At 45.4% G+C, this 23,398-nt stretch overlaps 1 protein-coding gene across 1 annotated transcript in view; it reads left to right on the top strand.

Annotated features, from left to right (window-relative positions):
- The first annotated feature begins 3,471 nt into the window (after window positions 1–3,471).
- The window catches only part of LOC143787545 (IgGFc-binding protein-like), a 41,762-nt gene continuing 21,835 nt past the window's right edge, over window positions 3,472–23,398 (top strand). Inside the window, exons 1-2 of the mRNA XM_077276385.1 lie at window positions 3,472–3,844; window positions 6,037–6,075. Of these exons, the coding sequence (XP_077132500.1) occupies window positions 3,772–3,844; window positions 6,037–6,075 (112 nt within the window). The 5' untranslated portion in view covers window positions 3,472–3,771. The remainder of the gene's footprint in view (window positions 3,845–6,036; window positions 6,076–23,398) is intronic.

Genomic DNA, 23,398 nt, shown 5'->3' with positions numbered 1-23,398 from the left:
CATTGTACTCACATGACACTTGTCCGTTTTTTCGGCCCAGATTACAGATTTTTTTTTCTTGCATATGGGTATGAGCCCTCAGAGTTACATCCTCTGCATATGTGGTCACATCTCCGCTCGTCTTAGTATTATCCCAGCGCTATGACTTCCGCCAATAAAAAAAATTGGGGATAGATCCTATCAAAATTAAAAGCAAAACCACAAAAAGGAACTACAACCCCCCCCCAAAATCCAAGAATTAACACAACAAAAAAGGGCAACAGTAAATGCAACTCTTCATAGTGCAAAACACTTATGAATCAGTGTTCCCCATCTGTGCCCTGATCATGTACTGGTAGCACAACACATTGATCATATGATGTATGGTGGAAGGGAGGGACAGCCCTTGGGTCGCCTCTGGTTGCCCCCCACTGACCTGGGGTGATCTCGTGTATTGATCCTCTGTTTCATTGATACTTTTGTTTCTTTCGTCTGATAACTCATCTGTTCTGACATATAAATTAGTTTCAAGTCCAGAATTTCTGGAAAAATTCTCCTGAACTTCAGTTTTCCCTCCTGTATAAGACGACAGCCAAACTTTCCTTTTCATTTTATTTCAATTTATTTTGGCTCGAACCAATCGAATCTGTAGTGAAAGAAGAGAAGAAGCGTCTCCCCCCCGGGACCGCTGCTGTGCAGCTGTTATATGGTGGCTGGAAGGTGCGGACATCCGGACGTGTGTATATAGGGCCATGGTGGCGGGAACATTTGCTCTGTTGTCTGCCATGCATCGCTTCCACGCAGGGTTAAGTCATAAGTAGAAGGCAGTTTCTTATTGTTACATATATATATATTATATGATGACTTAACGATAAATCAAATATTTCGCAGACCAACGAAGATAAAATTATGGATACATTTGTTGGATATTATGTGTTCTAAGTGTTATGAGACTGTGGATTTAATGAGATCACATTCCCCCCGTCACTGGTCCAGAAGGAATTATTAGAGGCTCTTATTTCCAATTTCCATCTATTTTTTGGCCTCCCATTTACAACTTTGTTGCGTCCTCCTCAGCCTCATACTTTCTGGATACCCGCATGTTAGGGATAATATATCACAAGTTATAGAAGCAGAACACCTTAAAGGGGGCTTCTCTTTTGTGCCATGTACATCAGCAGGTCAGTGATTGGCTGCAGCAAAGATTTGACCTGTAGTTCTGATATTACCCCTGCAGCCAATCCATAATGACTGGAGAAGAAGCAAAGAATCGGCTCTGGACCCGGGGACGGTGAGAATTGTCTGTGTCAGTTGTTATAAATGTCTGCAATCGTTTCCAAACAACTTTTTTGAATGTGGAAACCCCTTTAAGGCAGGACTTACTAGTGTTTGTCACCTGTGTCTTGGTGTGGGAAACGTTTAAAACCTATGATCTTGTCCATTTTCCTTCTATGTCTCCTTTGTGAAACAATTTTTATCTTCCAAATTTGTAACACTTGCCAAAGAAAGATTGTGATGAAGGTCCGTATTCCCAATGTTCTGTGGGTGGACACATGAAGCTTCACGGCGCTATTTCTTCATTGCCCCCATATAAAGGGGCTGTGCGGTGAGAACACATCTGAGGAATAGGTCATCAATATGAGATCAGTGGGGGTCCGACATCCGGCACCCACTCACCCATCAGCTGATATTTGCTCCAGTGGCTGCAAAATGTTAACACTTAGAACTGACCCATCCATGTGTAGCGGCTGCTGCTGTAGAACAACGACTATTAGAAGAATTAGGTGCCTCTAATCTGTAGACATTTAAGTTTAATCAAATAAGCTAATTAGGTTGCTTGGTGTATCCTAGGTGTCGCCAAGATACTCGGGTGTGGCTGAGAGGCTTGGTGCACCCTGGGTGTGGCTGAGAGGCCTGGTGCACCCTGGGTGTAGCTGACAGGCTCGGGGCACCCTGGGAGGAGCTGAGAGGCTTGGTGCACCATGGGTGTGGCTGACAGGCTCTGTGCACCTTGGCATAGCTGAGAGGTTCGGTGCACCCTGGGTGTGACTGACAGACTTGGTGCACTCTGGGTGTGGCTGACAGACTTGGTGCACTCTGGGTGTGGCTGACAGGCTTTGTGCACTCTGGGTGTGGCTGACAGGCTTGGTGCACTCTGGGTGTGGCTAACAGGCTTGGTGCACCCTGGGCTTGGCTTAGTAGCTCAGTGCACCCTGGGCTTGCCTTAGAGACTCGGTGCACCCTTGGTGTGGCTGAGAGGCCTGGTGCACCCTGGGTGTGGCTAACAGGCTTGGTGCACCCTGGGTGTGGCTAACAGGCTTGGTGCACCCTGGGCTTGGCTTAGTAGCTCGGTGCACCCTGGGCTTGCCTTAGAGGCTCGGTGCACCCTTGGTGTGGCTGAGAGGCCTGGTGCACCCTGGGTGTGGCTCAGAGGCCTGGTGCACCCTGGATGTGGCTGAGAGGCCTGGTGCACCCTAGGTGTGGCTTAGAGGCTTGGTGCCCCTTGGGCGTGGGTTAGAGGCTTGGTGCACCCTGGGTGTGGCTGAGAGGCAAATTGCACCCTGGGTGTGGCTGACAGGCTCGGTGCACTCTGGGAGGAGCTGAGAGGCTTGGTGCACCCTGGGTGTGGCTGACAGGCTCTGCACACCCTGGGCATAGCTGAGAGGTTCGGTGCAACCTGAGCATGGCCGAGAGGCTTGGTGCACCCTGGGTGTGTCTGACAGGCTCGGTGCACTCTGGGTGTGGCTGACAGGCTCGGTGCATCCTGGGCTTGGCTTAGTAGCTTGGTGCACCCTGGGCTTGGATTAGAGGCTTGGTGCACCCTGGGTGTGGCTAAGAGGCTTGGTGTACCCTGGGTGTGGCTTAGAGGCTTGGTGCGCCCTGAGCGTGACTGAACGGCACAGTGCACCATTCCGCCCACTGGTTTTACATGCCCCTCCTCTCTCAGTGCTGATTGACAGTGCCTCCATGTCTGATCTTACTTTGCAGACTCTGCTCACTCCACTTCAGCCAGCGCTGTCTATTATCAGGTAGGGATATGTACAACCAGTCTGCAGAAGGTGCACTGATCCTCCTGGCCGCACCCACAGTGCACCGAGCAGCTTTATTAGCAGTTTACGTAGAATGGAGGCCGTGATTAGAGCAATAAAGGTGTTATATTTCTAGACGAGATATCTTCTACAAGGCTATGAGCTTAGTTTATGCTGCTGGGTTGGGCTGACACACTCCCTTTAAGCTGCCGAAAATGATTTATGATTATGAGAATTTGTCAATACTTTCCAATGGTGTCTACAAACAGAGACAGATCTGATCATATTACTACAAGCAGCGACTTATATTTCATTTAATATTATTATTATTATTATTATTATTATTATTTGGCCGGGGTCACACTTGCGAGTGCAATGTGAGAAACTCGCACAAGTCTCTCGCATCAATACCCGGCATAGAAATACATACACCGGCACGCTCCGGTCCTGAGTGCCCGCCTAATAATCATTGTTCCTCTCCCGGGGTCGGGGTGGGTTATCGCTCCTTTGAGAAAGATGCTTTTCTTTTTTTGTTTCTATTGCATATTTTTGATTATACGAAAAAAGGAAAAAAAAAAGAGCTAAACCCCAGAGGTGACGAGATCCTAATTATTACCAGACATAATATACAAAATTATCAGCATTTCTGCCAAGCAAGAGGAGGAATAATGTAACAGATTTCTGGAGAATTTCAGGAGACTTTTATGGAGAGTATATAAGATCCTGGGGGAGATTTTATATCAGTTTTATCTGATACTTTGAGATGTCTTGTCTCTCGGTGATGATTCTGCTCCTTTGTGCTGTTTGCAGCCTATTTCCATCCATCTCCAATACAAGTGAGTATATAATCTATCATCTATCTATTATATATGATCTATTATCTATCTATTATCTATCTATTATATATGATCTATTATCTATCTATTATCTATCTATTATATATGATCTATTATCTATCTATTATCTATCTATTATATATGATCTATTATCTATCTATTATCTATCTATTATATATGATCTGTTATCTATCTATTATATATTTTCTATCTATTATCTATCTATTATATATGATCTATTATCTATCTATTATCTATCTATTATATATGATCTATTATCTATCTATTATCTATCTATTATATATGATCTGTTATCTATCTATTATATATTTTCTATCTATTATCTATCTATTATATATGATCTATTATCTATCTATTATCTATCTATTATATATGATCTATTATCTATCTATTATCTATCTATTATATATGATCTGTTATCTATCTATTATATATTTTCTATCTATTATCTATCTATTATATATGATCTATCTATTATATATTATCTATTATCTATCTATTATATATGATCTATTATCTATCTATTATATATTATCTATCTATTATCTATCTATTATATATGATCTATTATCTATCTATTATATATGATCTATTATCTATCTATTATATATGATCTATTATCTATCTATTATCTATCTATTATATATGATCTATTATCTATCTATTATCTATCTATTATATATGATCTATTATCTATCTATTATATATTTTCTATCTATTATCTATCTATCTATCTATCTATCATCTATCTATTATCTATATATTATATATTATCTATCTATCTATCTATTATCCATATATTATATATTATCTATCTATCTATTATCTATCTATTATATATTATCTGTCTATCTATTATGTATCAATTATATATTATCTATCTATCTATCTATCTATCTATCTATCTATTATATATTATCTATCTATCTATCTATTTTCTATCTATCTATCTATCATCTATCTATCTATTATCTATCATCTATCTATCTATCATCTATCTATCTATTATCTATCAATTATATATTATCTATCTATCTATCTATCTATTATATATTATCTATCTATCTATTTTCTATCTATCTATCTATCATCTATCTATCTATTATCTATCATCTATCTATCTATCATCTATCTATCTATTATCTATCAATTATATATTATCTATCTATCTATTATATATTATCTATCTATTATCTATCTATCTATCTATCTATCTATCTATCATGTATATATTATATATTATCTATCTATCTATTATCTATCTATTATCTATCTAGCTATTTTCTATCTATTATATATTATCTATCTATTATCTATCTATCTATCTATCTATCTATCTATCTATCTATCATCTATTATCTATTTATCTTTTATCTATCTATCTATTATCTATCTATTATCTATTTATCTATTATCTATAATCTATATATCTATCTATCTATCTATCTATCTATCTATCTATCTATCTATCATCTATCTATTATCTATTTATCTATCATCTATCTATTATCTATTTATCTATCTATCTATCTATCTATCTATCTATCTATCTATCTATCTATCTATCTATCTATCTATCCAGGCCCAATCATACTAGTTATTTCCAGAGTATTACGTTTTATTAAAGCTATATTTTCATTTCCTGATATACTTGTATTAATCGTAGGACAAACACTTTTTGGTTGTCCCTTAAGGCCGCGTTCACATGTTCAGTATTTGGTCAGTATTTGGTCAGTATTTTACATCAGTATTTATAAGCCAAAACCAGGAGTGGAACAATCAGAGGAAAAGTATAATAGGAACTCGTCACCACTTCTGTGTTTCTCACCCTCTTACAAATACTGGGGTAAAATACTGAATGTGTGAACTTGGTGTTTGGGGACGAGTTATTCCAGATGTAATAACTTCAACGTAGTTATGAAATACTTTATTTGTTTTATCAAACACATTTTTAGTTTTTAATAGCTAAAAATGTTTAAAATGTAAGAAGCAACTACAAGACCCAGCAGGTGGCGCCTGTTACATTGAAAATTCTGATAAATGCTTAATAACTGCACCAAACTGCACTGTATGAACCCGACCTGACGGCTCGGCCTAAGTACAAATAAATGTGGAAAATATCATATACTAATATGTCTGACCCGAAGCTTTCATTTCTGTTCTGTCTGCAGGCGTCGCCCCAGAATCCGAGAACTGCTTGTTAAAGCCAGGTAATGTGTGTAATTCACATGTCTGTTCTGTGCAAAAGCTGCCGTCTCTGTCTCAAAAGGGAGGGAAAAAAAAACAGCAATATCAAAAATTATTTGTAGCAGGACGGGATTTTTTTTTACATTTTTGACAGTTTTTGCTGCAAAGTTTTCCTATTTAAACAGAAACGAGGTGATCTGTGTGTCTCTTATCCATATATCTATACAGATGGAGATATAAGAAGGAGAAACTTGGGTAAAAAAAATCTCCTTAGACCCTGTACAAAATAAGAAAAAATAAATATAAATAAAAAAAGAAAGAAATGGAGAATTACATAAATAAGTAAGAACTATCCTGGCAGCCGATATTGCAACTTTCCAAGTACCAGTTCAATGGAATTGTTAAATGTCCAGGTTTTGTTGTACGTTACTAATAATGTTGGCATTATTATGCTTAACGGGCGGTAACTATCAATGAATAATGCACATTATTATTATTATTATTTATTGTATAGACAATGTGAGAAGAATCTTTGGATAAACTCCTGCATAGAAGAAGCAGAAATTCTTTTAAAAGTGATTACTATTAACAAAACCTTCTGTGTTTGAAAGATCTGTCCAGGGTCGGACTGGCCCATCGGAGAACTGGAGTATTATATCCTATGAGGGGGGCAACATTATACCCTATGAGGGGGGCAGCATTATACCCTATGAGGGGAGCACCAAGTATACCCTATGAGGGGGCAGCATTATACCCTATGATGGGGGCAGCATTATACCCTATGAGGGGGCAGCATTATACCCTATGAGAGGAGCACTAGTATACCCTATGAGGGGGCAGCATTATACCCTATGAGGGGGGCAGCATTATACCCTATGAGGGGAGCAGCAGTATACCCTATGAGGGGAGCAGCAGTATACCCTATGAGGGGGGCAGCATTATACCCTATGAGGGGGCAGCATTATACCCTATGAGGGAGGCAGCATTATACCCTATGAGGGGGCAGCATTATACCCTATGAGGGGGGCAGCATTATACCCTATGTTGGGGGCAGCATTATACCCTATGAGGGGAGCACCAGTATACCCTATGAGGGGGCAGCATTATACCCTATGAGGGGGGCAGCATTATACCCTATGAGGGGGCAGCATTATACCCTATGAGGGGAGCATCAGTATACCCTATGAGGGGGGCAGCATTATACCCTATGAGGGGGGCAGCATTATACCCTATGAGGGGGGCAGCATTATACCCTATGAGGGGAGCATCAGTATACCCTATGAGGGGGGCAGCATTATACCCTATGAGGGGGGCAGCATTATACCCTATGAGGGGGGCAGCATTATACCCTATGAGGGGGCAGCATTATACCCTATGAGGGGGGCAGCATTATACCCTATAAGGGGGCAGCATTATACCCTATGAGGGGGGCAGCATTATACCCTATGAGGGGGGCAGCATTATACCCTATGAGGGGAGCACCAAGTATACCCTATGAGGGGGCAGCATTATACCCTATGATGGGGGCAGCATTATACCCTATGAGGGGGCAGCATTATACCCTATGAGGGGAGCACCAGTATACCCTATGAGGGGGCAGCATTATACCCTATGAGGGGGGCAGCATTATACCCTATGAGGGGGGCAGCATTATACCCTATGAGGGGGGCAGCATTATACCCTATGAGGGGGGCAGCATTATACCCTATGAGGGGAGCACCAAGTATACCCTATGAGGGGGCAGCATTATACCCTATGATGGGGGCAGCATTATACCCTATGAGGGGGCAGCATTATACCCTATGAGGGGGCAGCATTATACCCTATGAGAGGAGCACTAGTATACCCTATGAGGGGGCAGCATTATACCCTATGAGGGGGGCAGCATTATACCCTATGAGGGGAGCAGCAGTATACCCTATGAGGGGAGCAGTAGTATACCCTATGAGGGGGGCAGCATTATACCCTATGAGGGGGCAGCATTATACCCTATGAGGGAGGCAGCATTATACCCTATGAGGGGGCAGCATTATACCCTATGAGGGGGGCAGCACTATACCCTATGAGGGGGGCAGCATTATACCCTATGAGGGGAGCACCAGTATACCCTATGAGGGGGCAGCATTATACCCTATGAGGGGGGCAGCATTATACCCTATGAGGGGGCAGCATTATACCCTATGAGGGGAGCATCAGTATACCCTATGAGGGGGGCAGCATTATACCCTATGAGGGGGCAGCATTATACCCTATGAGGGGAGCACCAGTATACCCTATGAGGGGGCAGCATTATACCCTATGAGGGGGGCAGCATTATACCCTATAAGGGGGCAGCATTATACCCTATGAGGGGGGCAGCATTATACCCTATGAGGGGAGCAGCAGTATACCCTATGAGGGGAGCAGTAGTATACCCTATGAGGGGGGCAGCATTATACCCTATGAGGGGGCAGCATTATACCCTATGAGGGAGGCAGCATTATACCCTATGAGGGGGCAGCATTATACCCTATGAGGGGGGCAGCATTATACCCTATGAGGGGGGCAGCATTATACCCTATGAGGGGAGCACCAGTATACCCTATGAGGGGGCAGCATTATACCCTATGAGGGGGGCAGCATTATACCCTATGAGGGGGCAGCATTATACCCTATGAGGGGAGCATCAGTATACCCTATGAGGGGGTCAGCATTATACCCTATGAGGGGGCAGCATTATACCCTATGAGGGGAGCACCAGTATACCCTATGAGGGGGCAGCATTATACCCTATGAGGGGGGCAGCATTATACCCTATGAGGGGAGCATCAGTATACCCTATGAGGGGGCAGCATTATACCCTATGAGGGGGCAGCATTATACCCTATGAGGGGGGCAGCATTATACCCTATGAGGGGGCAGCATTATACCCTATGAGGGGGCAGCATTATACCCTATGAGGGGAGCATCAGTATACCCTATGAGGGGGCAGCATTATACCCTATGAGGGGGCAGCATTATACCCTTTGAGGGGGGCAGCATTATACCCTATGAGGGGGCAGCATTATACCCTATGAGGGGGGCAGCATTATACCCTATAAGGGGGCAGCATTATACCCTATGAGGGGGGCAGCATTATACCCTATGAGGGGAGCAGCAGTATACCCTATGAGGGGAGCAGTAGTATACCCTATGAGGGGGGCAGCATTATACCCTATGAGGGGGCAGCATTATACCCTATGAGGGAGGCAGCATTATACCCTATGAGGGGGCAGCATTATACCCTATGAGGGGGGCAGCATTATACCCTATGAGGGGGGCAGCATTATACCCTATGAGGGGAGCACCAGTATACCCTATGAGGGGGCAGCATTATACCCTATGAGGGGGGCAGCATTATACCCTATGAGGGGGCAGCATTATACCCTATGAGGGGAGCATCAGTATACCCTATGAGGGGGTCAGCATTATACCCTATGAGGGGGCAGCATTATACCCTATGAGGGGAGCACCAGTATACCCTATGAGGGGGCAGCATTATACCCTATGAGGGGGGCAGCATTATACCCTATGAGGGGAGCATCAGTATACCCTATGAGGGGGCAGCATTATACCCTATGAGGGGGCAGCATTATACCCTATGAGGGGGGCAGCATTATACCCTATGAGGGGGCAGCATTATACCCTATGAGGGGGCAGCATTATACCCTATGAGGGGAGCATCAGTATACCCTATGAGGGGGCAGCATTATACCCTATGAGGGGGCAGCATTATACCCTTTGAGGGGGGCAGCATTATACCCTATGAGGGGGCAGCATTATACCCTATGAGGGGAGCACCAGTATACCCTATGAGGGGGCAGTATTATACCCTATGAGGGGGGCAGCATTACACCCTATAAGGGGGCAGCATTATACCCTATGAGGGGGGCAGCATTATACCCTATGAGGGGAGCAGCAGTATACCCTATGAGGGGAGCAGTAGTATACCCTATGAGGGGGGCAGCATTATACCCTATGAGGGGGCAGCATTATACCCTATGAGGGAGGCAGCATTATACCCTATGAGGGGGCAGCATTATACCCTATGAGGGGGGCAGCATTATACCCTATGAGGGGGGCAGCATTATACCCTATGAGGGGAGCACCAGTATACCCTATGAGGGGGCAGCATTATACCCTATGAGGGGGGCAGCATTATACCCTATGAGGGGGCAGCATTATACCCTATGAGGGGAGCATCAGTATACCCTATGAGGGGGTCAGCATTATACCCTATGAGGGGGCAGCATTATACCCTATGAGGGGAGCACCAGTATACCCTATGAGGGGGCAGCATTATACCCTATGAGGGGGGCAGCATTATACCCTATGAGAGGAGCAGCAGTATACCCTATGAGGGGGGCAGCATTATACCCTATGATGGGGCAGCATTATACCCTATGAGGTAGGCAGCATTATACCCTATGAGGGGGCAGCATTATACCCTATGAGGGGGGCAGCATTATACCCTATGAGGGGAGCACCAGTATACCCTATGAGGGGGCAGCATTATACCCTATGAGGGGGGCAGCATTATACCCTATGAGGGGGCAGCATTATACCATATGAGGGGAGCACCAGTATACCCTATGAGGGGGGCAGCATTATACCCTATGAGGGGGGCAGCATTATACCCTATGAGGGGAGCAGCAGTATACCCTATGAGGGGGCAGCATTATACCCTATGAGGAGGCAGCATTATACCCTATGAGGGGGCAGCATTGTACCCTATGAGGGGGGCAGCTTTATACCCTATGAGGGGAGCAGCAGTATACCCTATGAGGGGGCAGCATTATACCCTATGAGGGGGGCAGCATTATACCCTTTGAGTGGGGCAGCATTATACCCTATGAGGGGGGGCAGCATTATACCCTATGAGGGGGGCAGCATTATACCCTATGAGGGGGGAGCATTATACCCTATGAGGGGAGCATCAGTATACCCTATGAGGGGGCAGCATTATACCCTATGGGGGGGCAGCATTATACCCCATAAGGGGGCAGCAATATACCCTATGAGGGGGGCAGCATTATACCCTATGAGGGAAGCAGCAGTATACCCTATGAGGGGAGCAGTAGTATACCCTATGAGGGGGGCAGCATTATACCCTATGAGGGGGCAGCATTATATCCTATGAGGGAGGCCGCATTATACCCTATGAGGGGGCAGCATTATACCCTATGAGGGGAGCACCAGTATACCCTATGAGGGGGCAGCATTATACCCTATGAGTGGGGCAGCATTATACCCTATGAGGGGGCAGCATTATACCCTATGAGGGGAGCATCAGTATACCCTATGAGGGGGGCAGCATTATACCCTATGAGGGGGCAGCATTATACCCTATGAGGGGAGCACCAGTATACCCTATGAGGGGGGCAGCATTATACCCTATGAGGGGGGCAGCATTATACCCTATGAGGAAGGCAGCATTATACCCTATGAGGGGGCAGCATTATACCCTATGAGGGGGGCAGCATTATACCCTATGAGGGGAGCACCAGTATACCCTATGAGGGGGCAGCATTATACCCTATGAGGGGGGCAGCATTATACCCTATGAGGAGGCAGCATTATACCCTATGAGGGGGCAGCATTATACCCTATGAGGGGGGGCAGTTTTATACCCTATGAGGGGGCAGCATTATACCCTATGAGGGGGGGCAGCATTATACCCTATGAGGGGGCAGCATTATACCCTATGAGGGGGCAGCATTATACCCTATGAGAGGAGCACTAGTAAACCCTATGAGGGGGCAGCATTATACCCTATGAGGGGGCAGCATTATACCCTATGAAGGGAGCAGCATTATACCCTATGAGGGGGGCAGCATTATACCCTATGAGGGGAGCACCAGTATACCCTATGAGGGGGGCAGCATTATACCCTATGAGGGGGGCAGCATTATACCCTATGAGGGGAGCAGCAGTATACCCTATGAGGGGGCAGCATTATACCCTATGAGGGGGGCAGCATTATACCCTATGAGGGGGGCAGCATTATACCCTATGAGGGGAGCAGCAGTATACCCTATGAGGGGGGCAGCATTATACCCTATGAGGGGGGCAGCATTATACCCTATGAGGGGAGCAGCAGTATACCCTATGAGGGGGCAGCATTATACCCTATGAGGAGGCAGCATTATACCCTATGAGGGGGCAGCATTATACCCTATGAGGGGGGGCAGTTTTATACCCTATGAGGGGGCAGCATTATACCCTATGAGGGGGGGGCAGCATTATACCCTATGAGGGGGCAGCATTATACCCTATGAGAGGAGCACTAGTAAACCCTATGAGGGGGCAGCATTATACCCTATGAGGGGGCAGCATTATACCCTATGAAGGGAGCAGCATTATACCCTATGAGGGGGGCAGCATTATATCCTATGAGGGGAGGACCAGTATACCCTATGAGGGGGGCAGCATTATACCCTATGAGGGGGGCAGCATTATACCCTATGAGGGGAGCAGCAGTATACCCTATGAGGGGGAAGCATTATACCCTATGAGGGGGGCAGCATTATACCCTATGAGGGGGGCAGCATTATACCCTATGAGGGGGGGCAGCATTATACCCTATGAGGGGGGCAGCATTATACCCTATGAGGGGGCAGCATTATACCGTATGAGGGGGGCAGCACTATACCCTATGAGGAGGCAGTATTATACCCTATGAGGGGGCAGCATTATACCCTATGAGGGGGGCAGCTTTATGCCCTATGAGGGAGCAGCATTATACCCTATGAGGGGGACAGCATTATGCCCTATGAGGGGGCAGCACTATACCCTATGAGGGGAGCAGCATTAAACCCTATGAGGGGGCAGCATTATACCCTATGAGGGGGCAGCATTATACCCTATGATGGAGCAGCTTTATGCCCTATGAGGGAGCAGCACTATACCCTATGAGGGGGGCAGCATTATACCCTATGAGGGGGCAGCATTATACCCTATGAGGGGGCAGCATTATACCCTATGATAGGGCAGCATTATGCCCCATTAGGGAGCAACATTATACCCTATGAGGGGGGCAGCATTATACCCTATGAGGGGGCAGCATTATACCCTATGAGGGGGGACAGCATTATGCCCTATTATGCCCATTATGCCCCTATATTATACCCCATGAGGGGGCAGCACTATACCCTATGAGGGGCAGCATTATACCCTATGAGGGGGCAGCATTATAGCCTATGGGGGGCAGCATTATAGCCTATGATGGAGCAGCTTTATGCCCTGTGCGGGAGCAGCATTATGCCCTATGAGGGTGACAGCATTATGCCCTATGAGGGGGGCAGCATTATACCCTATGAGGGGGGCAGCATTAAACCCTTTGAGGGGGCAGCATTATACCCTATAAGGGGGGGCAGCATTATGCCCTATGAGGGAGCAGCATTATACCCTATGAGGGGCAGCATTAAGCCCTATGAGGGGGAAGAATTATACCCTATGAGGGGCAGCATTATGCCCAGGGGCTGGCTGGCAATTTTCAGCCTGGGGGGCAATCACAAGGCAGTGGCCCTCGAGTTGCGGTGGCCCTCCTTTTCCCTGCTTATATCTGGCCACTGCATTAAAGTAGCAGAGATAACAGGCTTTAAAAACAGGCTGGTACACAGATATGGGAACTGAACGGAGCTTGCTGCATAGCTATAGGAGCAGAATTGAGCTTACTCCAGAGATATGGGAACAGAACGGAGCTTATTACAGAGATATGTGAGCAGAACAGAGCTTTCTACAGAGATATGGGAGCAGAACAGAGCTCACTATAGAGATATGGGAGCAGAACCGAACTTACTAGATTCAGAGATATGGGAGCCGAACCGAGCCTACTGCAAAGATATGAGAGCAGAACCGAGCTTACTACAGACATATGGGAGCAGAACCGAGCTTACTGCAAGGATATGGGAGCAGAACCGAGCTTACTGCAGAGATATGGGAGCAGAACGGGGCTTACTACAGAGATATGGCAGCAGAAACGAGCTTGCTACAGAGATAAGGGAGCAGAACCAAGCTTACTACAGAGATAGGGGAACAGAACCGAGCTTACTACAGAGATATGGGAGCAGAACCGAGCTTACTGCAAAGATATGGGAGCAGAACCAAGCTTGCTACAGAGATATGGGAGCAGAACTGAGCTTAGTGCAGAGAAATGGGAGCAGAACCGAGCTTAGTGCAGAGAAATGGGAGCAGAACCGAGCTTACTGCAGAGATATGGGAACAGAATCGAGCTTACTACAGAGATATGGGAGCAGAACCAAACTTACTACAGATATGGGAGCAGAACCTAGCATACTACAGAGATAAGGGAGCAGAACGGAGCTTACTAGAGAGATAAGGGAGCAGAACTGAGCTTACTACTGAGATATGGGAGCAGAACCGAGCTTACTGCAGAGATATGGGAGCAGAACCGAGCTTACTACAGAGATAAGGGAGCAGAACCGAGCTTAATACGTCTACTACATGGAACCAAGTCTGCTACATAGAAACTGGAGCAGAATTGAGATTACGACATACATACAGTACCATAATCTCGATTACTACATTGATAGAGTACCAGAACCAAGTATCATACCGCTGCTGCCGCCTCCTCGCTCGCTCCCGGCCTCTGCTTCTCATGCGCGCGCACATACCAGGTTCAGTGCTGCGCGTGTGCACTTCTGATCTTCTGTCGGCGCTCCTCTTCGTCTCCTCTATGGTCCTGGAGGACTAGTACCCAGAAGTCGGTCCTCCTTATTGTCCTCTCTATGGTTCTGGAGGTCTGCTACCCGGAAGTGCTACCCTGCCTTTAGGTATTTAAACTGCTTCCTGCCGTCCCTCTGTGCCTGGTTATCATTTGTTCCTTCAGGTGTTCCTGGCCGCTCTTAGTCTCTGTGAAGTTCGCTTTCCCTCTGACTTTGGGTTTATCCTGTCTTTCTTGTATCCTGCTGGCTTCTGCATTCTTTCAGTTCCTCCGCCAGTCCCTGCTCTGCTGCAGTTTACCCACCAGTCCTGTGTCTCTGCAGTACTCACCTATCCTGTGGTCCTACTATCTCCGCCTCTTCTTGGTCTTCTCCCATCCTGGTCCTCCAGCTTCCATGTTGATAGTCCCTCACGGGCCTGCCCCTAACTCTCCCTGTATAGGGGGCGGTCTATCTGGTCAGCTCGTCTGTGAGGGGTTCGTCGTCGCGGTCTAGTGGGTCCACTTTCCGTTTTCCCTCTTTGAATCGTCACACTCACAATAGGACTGCACTCGGATGACATCTGAGTGCAGCCTGATTCTTACAGCATAACACCAAGCTTACTGCTTAGATATGGTGCCATAACGGAGCTTACTTACAAACATACACACAACAATACAGCTACACAGTGCCTAGTACTATCACCACTACACAGAGAATACATAATATTATAATATCACCATTACCTCTACATGAAACTACACTCTATACAAAGACCAATGATGCCACCATACACTCCCTGACACAAATTATGTCTCTTATTCATGTTATGTAAATAAAAGCTTATAACCTGACGTTAAATTCATCCATTGGTTGTATAAGTTATTCTTTTGAAAGCTGAAACCCTCCAAAATGTGGTTTAGGTTAAGAAAATAAATTGTTATTAAAGCAGAAATATTGATCAGTTAATGGACACAGAGTGGTCAGATTTTGGCAAGACAAAATTTTTGTTGCCCACAGACAAATAACTTAAAATACAAATATATTTTGCATAACATTGGTGAATGAAGTTGTGGTGTTCCTCTAGATTCTTTGGTTTTGTCTTCCAAGCTTCCTCTTTCATCCTGCCCCAAACATGCTCAATGATGTTCATGTCTGGTGACTGGGCTGGCCAGTCCTTGAGCACCTTGATCTTTTTTGCCTGGAGGAACTTTGTTGTAGAGATGGATGTATGAGATGGAGAACCATCCTGCTGCAGAATGACCTCTTTTATGATTTGGAATATAAGAGGTAGCAAATACTTCTTGATATTTTAGGCTATTGATATTGCCTTCCACCTTGCAAATGTTTCGCACACCCCCATACTGAATGTAACCCCAGACCATGATCTTTCCACCACCAAATTTAACTGTCTTCTTTGTGTATTTTGGATCCATACGGGATCCAGTAGGTCTCCTGCAGTGTTTGTGGCAGCTGTGGTATAATTCTACTGAAGAGAAATCCACCTTTTGCCACTTTTCCAGTGTCCATCTATTTAGCAGGCTGTGAGAGTTTGCAAACGCCACACGGTTTTTTATTTGCCTTTTGTTTAGTACTGGCTTCTGGCACTGATTCGACCATGGAGGCCATTTTGAGACAGAATCCTACAAACTGTTCTAGTTGACACAGGGACTTGAGGTGACCAGACCTGTTGGAGCTCTGCTGCTGTGGAAGAGGGGCTTGCTTTTGATTTTTTGACCAACAGACATTCCTCCTGTTGTCTTTCGGGGTCTGACGGACCTGGGCTAGTCAAACACATATCCAGTCTCTTCAAATCTTTTTTTTTTAATTCTTTGTACTTGACGCTGAGACACATTAAAGGTGCCCGCCACCTCTGCAGTGGATCTGGTCTTCAGCCTCTTGATAATCCAGGCTTTGGTCGCAGGGTGGATTTTTGGCATGTTGTCAGAGCTTAAGTTGCAGTTAAAGTGAAGGTCTGGGGTGCTGGGTTTCTTTTTATACACACACACTAAATAACCGATCATTTACTGAGCACAGGTGAGGATGTAAACTAGGATTGGGTGCATTATATGGCCAGGCGACAAAACTTTTGTCTTGCTAAAATCTGATCATTCTGTGTCCATTAACTGATCAATATTTCTGCATTGATGTCATTTTATTTTCTTAACCTAAACCACATTTTGGAAGGTTTCAGCTTTCAAAAGAATAATTTATACAACCAATTGATGAATTTAACATCAGGTTATAAGCTTTTATTTACATAACATGGATAAGCGACATTACTTCTGTCAGGGAGTGTACACCTTTTACTACTTGTATACTACAATACTGATCATTAATTTTAAAAAAGCACAATACTAAGTGTCATTGTATACAGGAACTCTGTATTTATGGTCAGTGTAAAGATACTACAGTGATCAATGGTGACATTATACACAGGAGATCTGTATAAGGTGTCAGTGTACAGGTAATACAGTGATCACCACTGCCAGTGACATTATACACAGGAGCTTTGTATATAGTATACAGTGTATAGTGTCAGTGTACAGGTAATACACTGACTCACTAGTGACGTCTCTAGCTGAAGTCCGTCATCTTTGCTTTTAATTTTCATCCAGCACAGACTGCCGTCACTTCTTCCAGCCAGGACTCGTCTCTGCATAAAATAACACAGTTACCTAGAGCACGGCCTCCAGACCACATTCCCCACTTTTTCCCTTTCTTCTACACCATGTTCCAAATTATTATGCAAATTATATTTTTCTCAGATTTTCCTAAATGGTCAGTGCAAATGACAGTCCGTCTAATAAAAGTCATGACCCGTTAGATTATACATCGAATTTTATTGAAGAAACCTCCCAATGATAACAGTATAATCTCCAAAGTGAATAAAACCTCAAAATGCACTGTTCCAAATTATTAGGCACAGTAGAATTTCTAAACATTTGATCTGTTTTAAAGAACTGAAAATGCTCATTTGTGGAATTTGCAGCATTAGGAGGTCACATTCACTGAACAAAAAAGCTATTTAACCCCAAAACATCCTAACAGGCCAAGTCACATGTTACCATAGGAACCCTTCATTGTTATCACCTTCACAATTCTCGCCTCCATTGAACTTGTGAGTATTTGGAGAGTTTCTGCTTGTATTTCTTTGCATGAAGTCAGAATAGCCTCCCAGAGCTGCTGTTTTGATGTGAACTGCCTCCCACCCTCATAGATCTTTTGCTTGATGATACTCCAAAGGTTCTGTATAGGGTTGAGGTCAGGGGAAGATGGTGGCAATACCATGAGTTTATCTCCTTTTATGCCCATAGCAGCCAATGACTCAGAGATATTCTTTGCAGCATGAGATGGTGCATTGACATGCATGAAGATGATTTTGCTCCTGAAGGCACAATTCTGATTTTTATACCATGGAAGAAAGTTGTCAGTCAGAAACTCTATATACCATCCACCTCTTGTGTCTCCCCTTTTCCTCATAGATTGTAAGCTTGCGAGCAGCAGGGCCCTCATTCCTCCTGGTATCTGTTTTGAACTGTGATTTCTGTTATGCTGTAATGTCTGTTGTCTGTATAAGTCCCCTCTATAAGTTGTAAAGCGCTGCGGAATATGTTGGCGCTATATAAATAAAATTATTATTATTATTATTATATACTTTGCTGAGGTCATTTTCACACCTTCAGGAACCTTAAAGGGCCCTACAAGCTGTTTCCCCATGATTCCGGCCCAAAACATGACTCCTCGCTGCCGTTGCAGCCTTGTTGGGACATGGTGGCCATCCACCAACCATCCACTACTCCATCCATCTGGACCACCCAGGGTTTCTCGACACTAATCAGTAAACAAGACTGTTTGGAAATCAGTCTTCATGTGTGTCTGGGCCCACTGCAACCGTTTTCTGCTTGTGAACACTGTTTAGGGGTGGCCGAACAGTAGGTTTATGCACCACAGCAAGCCTTTGAAGGATCCTACACCTTGAGGTTCGAGGAACTCCAGAGGCACCAACAGCTTCAAATAACTGCTGCTTTGTAATGGTATTTTGGCAGCTGCTCTCTTTATCCAATGAATTTGTCTGGCAGAAACCTTCCTCATTATGCCTTTATCTGCATGAACTCTGTCTCTCTTCACAGTATGATGATCACTCTTAAGATTTTGTGAAATATCTAATGTTTTCATACCTTGACCAAGGCATTGCTGTTGTGAATTCTGCTCATGGGCTCCCTCCAATGGTTATAAGTGGTAATGCTGCTGTCTTTGGATCACAGCATTTATCAGGTGTGTCCACTTATTGCAAGTCTGACTGGGCTATTTAGTCTTGCTTGACCCTTTAGTCAGTGCCAGTTGTCCATTGTTCCTGGAGGATTCACATCCCTGCCTGGTCTCTCCTTCTTTGCTGTTCATTTCAACAAAGATAAGTTCTGGCCTTGTTTTTTGCAGTCCACATGCTGTGGGCCTTATTGTTCAGTTCTTTTTCATGTTTTGTCTTGTCCAGCTTGGTCTGTATAAGGATTTGTTCAGCCAAACTGGTATCTCTTGAGATGCAGATATACCCTCCATATCTTTAGTTAGATGTGGAGATTTTGTATTTTCTGTGGTGGATATTTTTTAGTGTTTTAATACTGACTGCATAGTACTCTGTCCTATCCTTTCTATTTAGCTAGAAGCGGCCTCCTTTGCTAAATCCTGATTTCAGTCTGCGTATGTTATTTCCCTCTCCTCTCACAGTCAATATTTGTGGGGGGCTGTCTATCCTTTGGGGATTTTTCTCTGAGGCAAGATAGTTTTCCCTTTTCTATCTCTAGGGGTATTTAGTCCTCCGGCTGTGTCGAGATGTCTAGGGAGTGTTAGGTACATTCCACGGCTACTTCTAGTTGCGGTGTTAAGTTCAGGTCAGTACAGGTACCACCTTCTCCAGAGTGCGTCTCATGCTGCTCCTAGGCCACCAGATCATAACACATTGCACTATTTAATGCTTTTCAGCAGCAGAGAGATCCTTTTTATTTCCCATATTGCTTGAAACCTGTGGTCTGCTTAATAATGTGGAACATAATTTTGAAGTAGTTTTTCTTTAATTAGAATCACCTGGAAAACTAATTATCACGTGTGTTTAAGATTGATTTTAGTGATCCATTGAGCCCTGAGACACAATACCATCCACAAGTTTATTTGAAAAACAAAACAATTAAATCTTTATGACACTTAAATCCAATTTGCATAATAATTTGGAACATGGTGTACACTAGACATCTGAATACAGAGGTGCACCCACAAACAATATATAATTGGTTATTATGCAACCTCATAGATTGTAAGCTTGCGAGCAGGGCCCTCATTCCTTTTGGTATCTGTTGATCTAGGTGTTTATTGTTATGCTTAATGTCCATTGTCTGTACAAGTCCCCTCTAAAATGTAAAGTGTTGGCACTATAGAAATAAAATTGTTATAATTATTATTATTATTATTATTATTAACGACCATTCCAAATATAAATTATAATCCACCACTGTGCACCCACTAACTATAAATAGCCACTTTACCCATTTAATATATAAATTATTTAGCACCTGTACTCTTTCCCCCAATTCATTATCAGTCACTTCATCCTCGACGCCCCCCACTATGTACCTACCACTGTAACCCTAACCCCGATTCATTATAGTTACATGCCCCTCCCGCCCCAATTCATTGTCATGTCTTTCTCTCTCACCCCTATTATCAACTGCTCTACCCCACATTCAATACATCATTTACTCCCCCACCCTTAACATTCATTATTTGTTCTTCCCCTAGATCATCATTTGCTCTCCCCACCCCCTCTTCAATTGATCATTTGCTCTCCCCACCCCCACCTTCAATTAAATTGCTGTCCCCTGTCCCTCACACTGAATTTATCATTTTGCAGTCCCCCCACTTTAATTTGAAGTCTCCTTACTTCATTCATTGCAGTCCCCTATCACCCCCTCACTTCATCTGCAGTGCCCCTTCATCATTTGCAGCCCCCTATCCCATACCTCCCAACTTTTGAAGATGGGAAAGAGGGACAAAGTTTGCGGCGCGCTTTGCGCGCCGCGGCAAATTTTAGGCCACGCCTCTGACCACACCCATTCATAATTAGTCACACCCATATCCACATCCCAACCACACCCATTTAGCACTGCCGATCACACTGTTTCATATACAATAATTATAAACAAAAAAATATGGCCACACAGTGCCCCATACTGTATAATGGCCACACATGATGCTCCATACTGTATAATGACCGCACATGATGCTCCATACTGTATAATGACCCCACATGATGCTCCATACTGTATAATGAACACACATGATGCTCCATACTGTATAATGACCGCACATGATGCTCCATACTGTATAATGACCCTACATGATGCTCCATACTGTATAATGGCCGCACATGATGCTCCATACTGTATAATGACCGCACATGATGCTCCATACTGTATGACCGCAAATGATGCTCCATACTGTATAATGACCGCACATGATGCTCCAGACTGTATAATGACCGCACATGATGCTCCATACTGTATAATGACCCCACATGATGCTCCATACTGTATAATGACCGCACATGATGCTCCATACTGTATAATGACCGCACATGATGCTCCATACTGTATGACCGCAAATGATGCTCCATACTGTATAATGACCGCACATGATGCTCCAGACTGTATAATGACCGCACATGATGCTCCAGACTGTATAATGACCGCACATGATGCTCCAGACTGTATAATGACCGCACATGATGCTCCAGACTGTATAATGACCGCACATGATGCTCCAGACTGTATAATGACATACAGGCACGCAGCTCACACACAGGCACGCAGCTCACACGCACGCAGCTCACAAACACATGCAGCTTTGACACAAATGCATCACACACGCAGCCATCACACACACACGCAGCCATCACACACACACGCAGCCATCACACACACACACGCAGCCATCACACACACACACGCAGCCATCACACACACACACGCAGCCATCACACACACACACACGCAGCCATCACACACACACACACACACGCAGCCATCACACACACGCAGACATCACACACACGCAGACATCACACACACACACACACACACGCAGCCATCATTCACACACACACACACACACACGCAGCCATCACACACACACAGCCATCACACACACACAGCCATCACACACACGCAGCCATCACACACACACACACAGCCATCACACACACACACACAGCCATCACACACACGCAGCCATCACACACACGCAGCCATCACACACACGCAGCCATCACACACACGCAGCCATCACACACACGCAGCCATCACACACACACGCAGCCATCACACACACACAGCTATCACACACACACACGCAGCCATCACACACACACACACACACGCGCAGCCATCACACATGCAGCCATCACACACGCAGCCATCACACACACACGCAGCCATCACACACACACACACGCAGCCATCACACACACACACGCAGCCATCACACACACACACGCAGCCATCACACACACACACCCAGCCATCACACACACACACGCAGCCATCACACACACACACACGCAGCCATCACACACACACACACGCAGCCATCACACACACACGCAGCCATCACACACACACACGCAGCCATCACACACACACACGCAGCCATCACACACACACACGCAGCCATCACACACACACACGCAGCCATCACACACATCACACACACACAATCTCCTCTGTGATGCAGGGGCGGCTGATGTCCATGTGCAGCTCTCTGCTGAAGTCTTCAGTCTCCTGCTCACAGCTCTGCACTATCCCGGCACCTCCCCCGTCTCTCCTTCTCTGCCGGGATAGCAGCTAAGAGCAGAAGCCGGAGCTCCGTGCACACACAGCCAGAGGTAGTGAATCGCTGACCTTTCTTCTTGATTGCTGCAGGCTCTCTCCTTCAGCGTGGCAGCGCCGCACAGGGGGCGGGAGGGGGGGGGGGTGTTGCGCGGGCGGTCAGGAGGCAGCTTTTATAAAAAAAAAAAAAAAAAACAGGCTGGCTCTCTCTACGTCCCGGAAGTGGGCGGGGCTTCACCGGCGGCCGCAAATTCGGGATTTTAAATGCCCGAAGCGGGACAGCGGGACCCCGGTGCCAAAGCGGGACTGTCCCGCTGAAATCGGGACGGTTGGGAGGTATGCCCTATCCCCCTTCCATTTCATCATGAGCAGTCCCACATCAGACACACTTCATCATGTGCAGTCCTGCAGTCCCGTTCTCCCACTTCATCATGTGCAGTCCCCTTACCCCCCACTTCATCATGTGCAGTCACCCTTACCCCCCACTTCATGTGCAGTCCATCTTACACTCAACTTTATCATGTGCAGTCCCCATTACCCCCCACTTCATGTGCAGATCACCTTACCCCCCACTTCATCATGTGCAGTCCCCCTTACCCCCCACTTCATCATGTGCAGTCCCCCTTACCCCCCACTTCATGTGCAGCCCCACTTCCCTTCATCATGCACAATCCCCCTTACCCCCACATCATCATGTGCAGCCCCATTCCATCATACAGCCCCACTCTCCCCACTTCATCATGTGCAGTCTCCTTTATCCACGAAACTATCATGTGAAGCCCCACTCC

The sequence above is a fragment of the Ranitomeya variabilis genome, chromosome 8, assembly GCF_051348905.1.
Source record: "Ranitomeya variabilis isolate aRanVar5 chromosome 8, aRanVar5.hap1, whole genome shotgun sequence".
In the NCBI taxonomy this organism is placed as follows: Eukaryota; Metazoa; Chordata; class Amphibia; order Anura; family Dendrobatidae; genus Ranitomeya; species Ranitomeya variabilis.
This window is presented reverse-complemented; position numbering and strand designations above follow the sequence as displayed.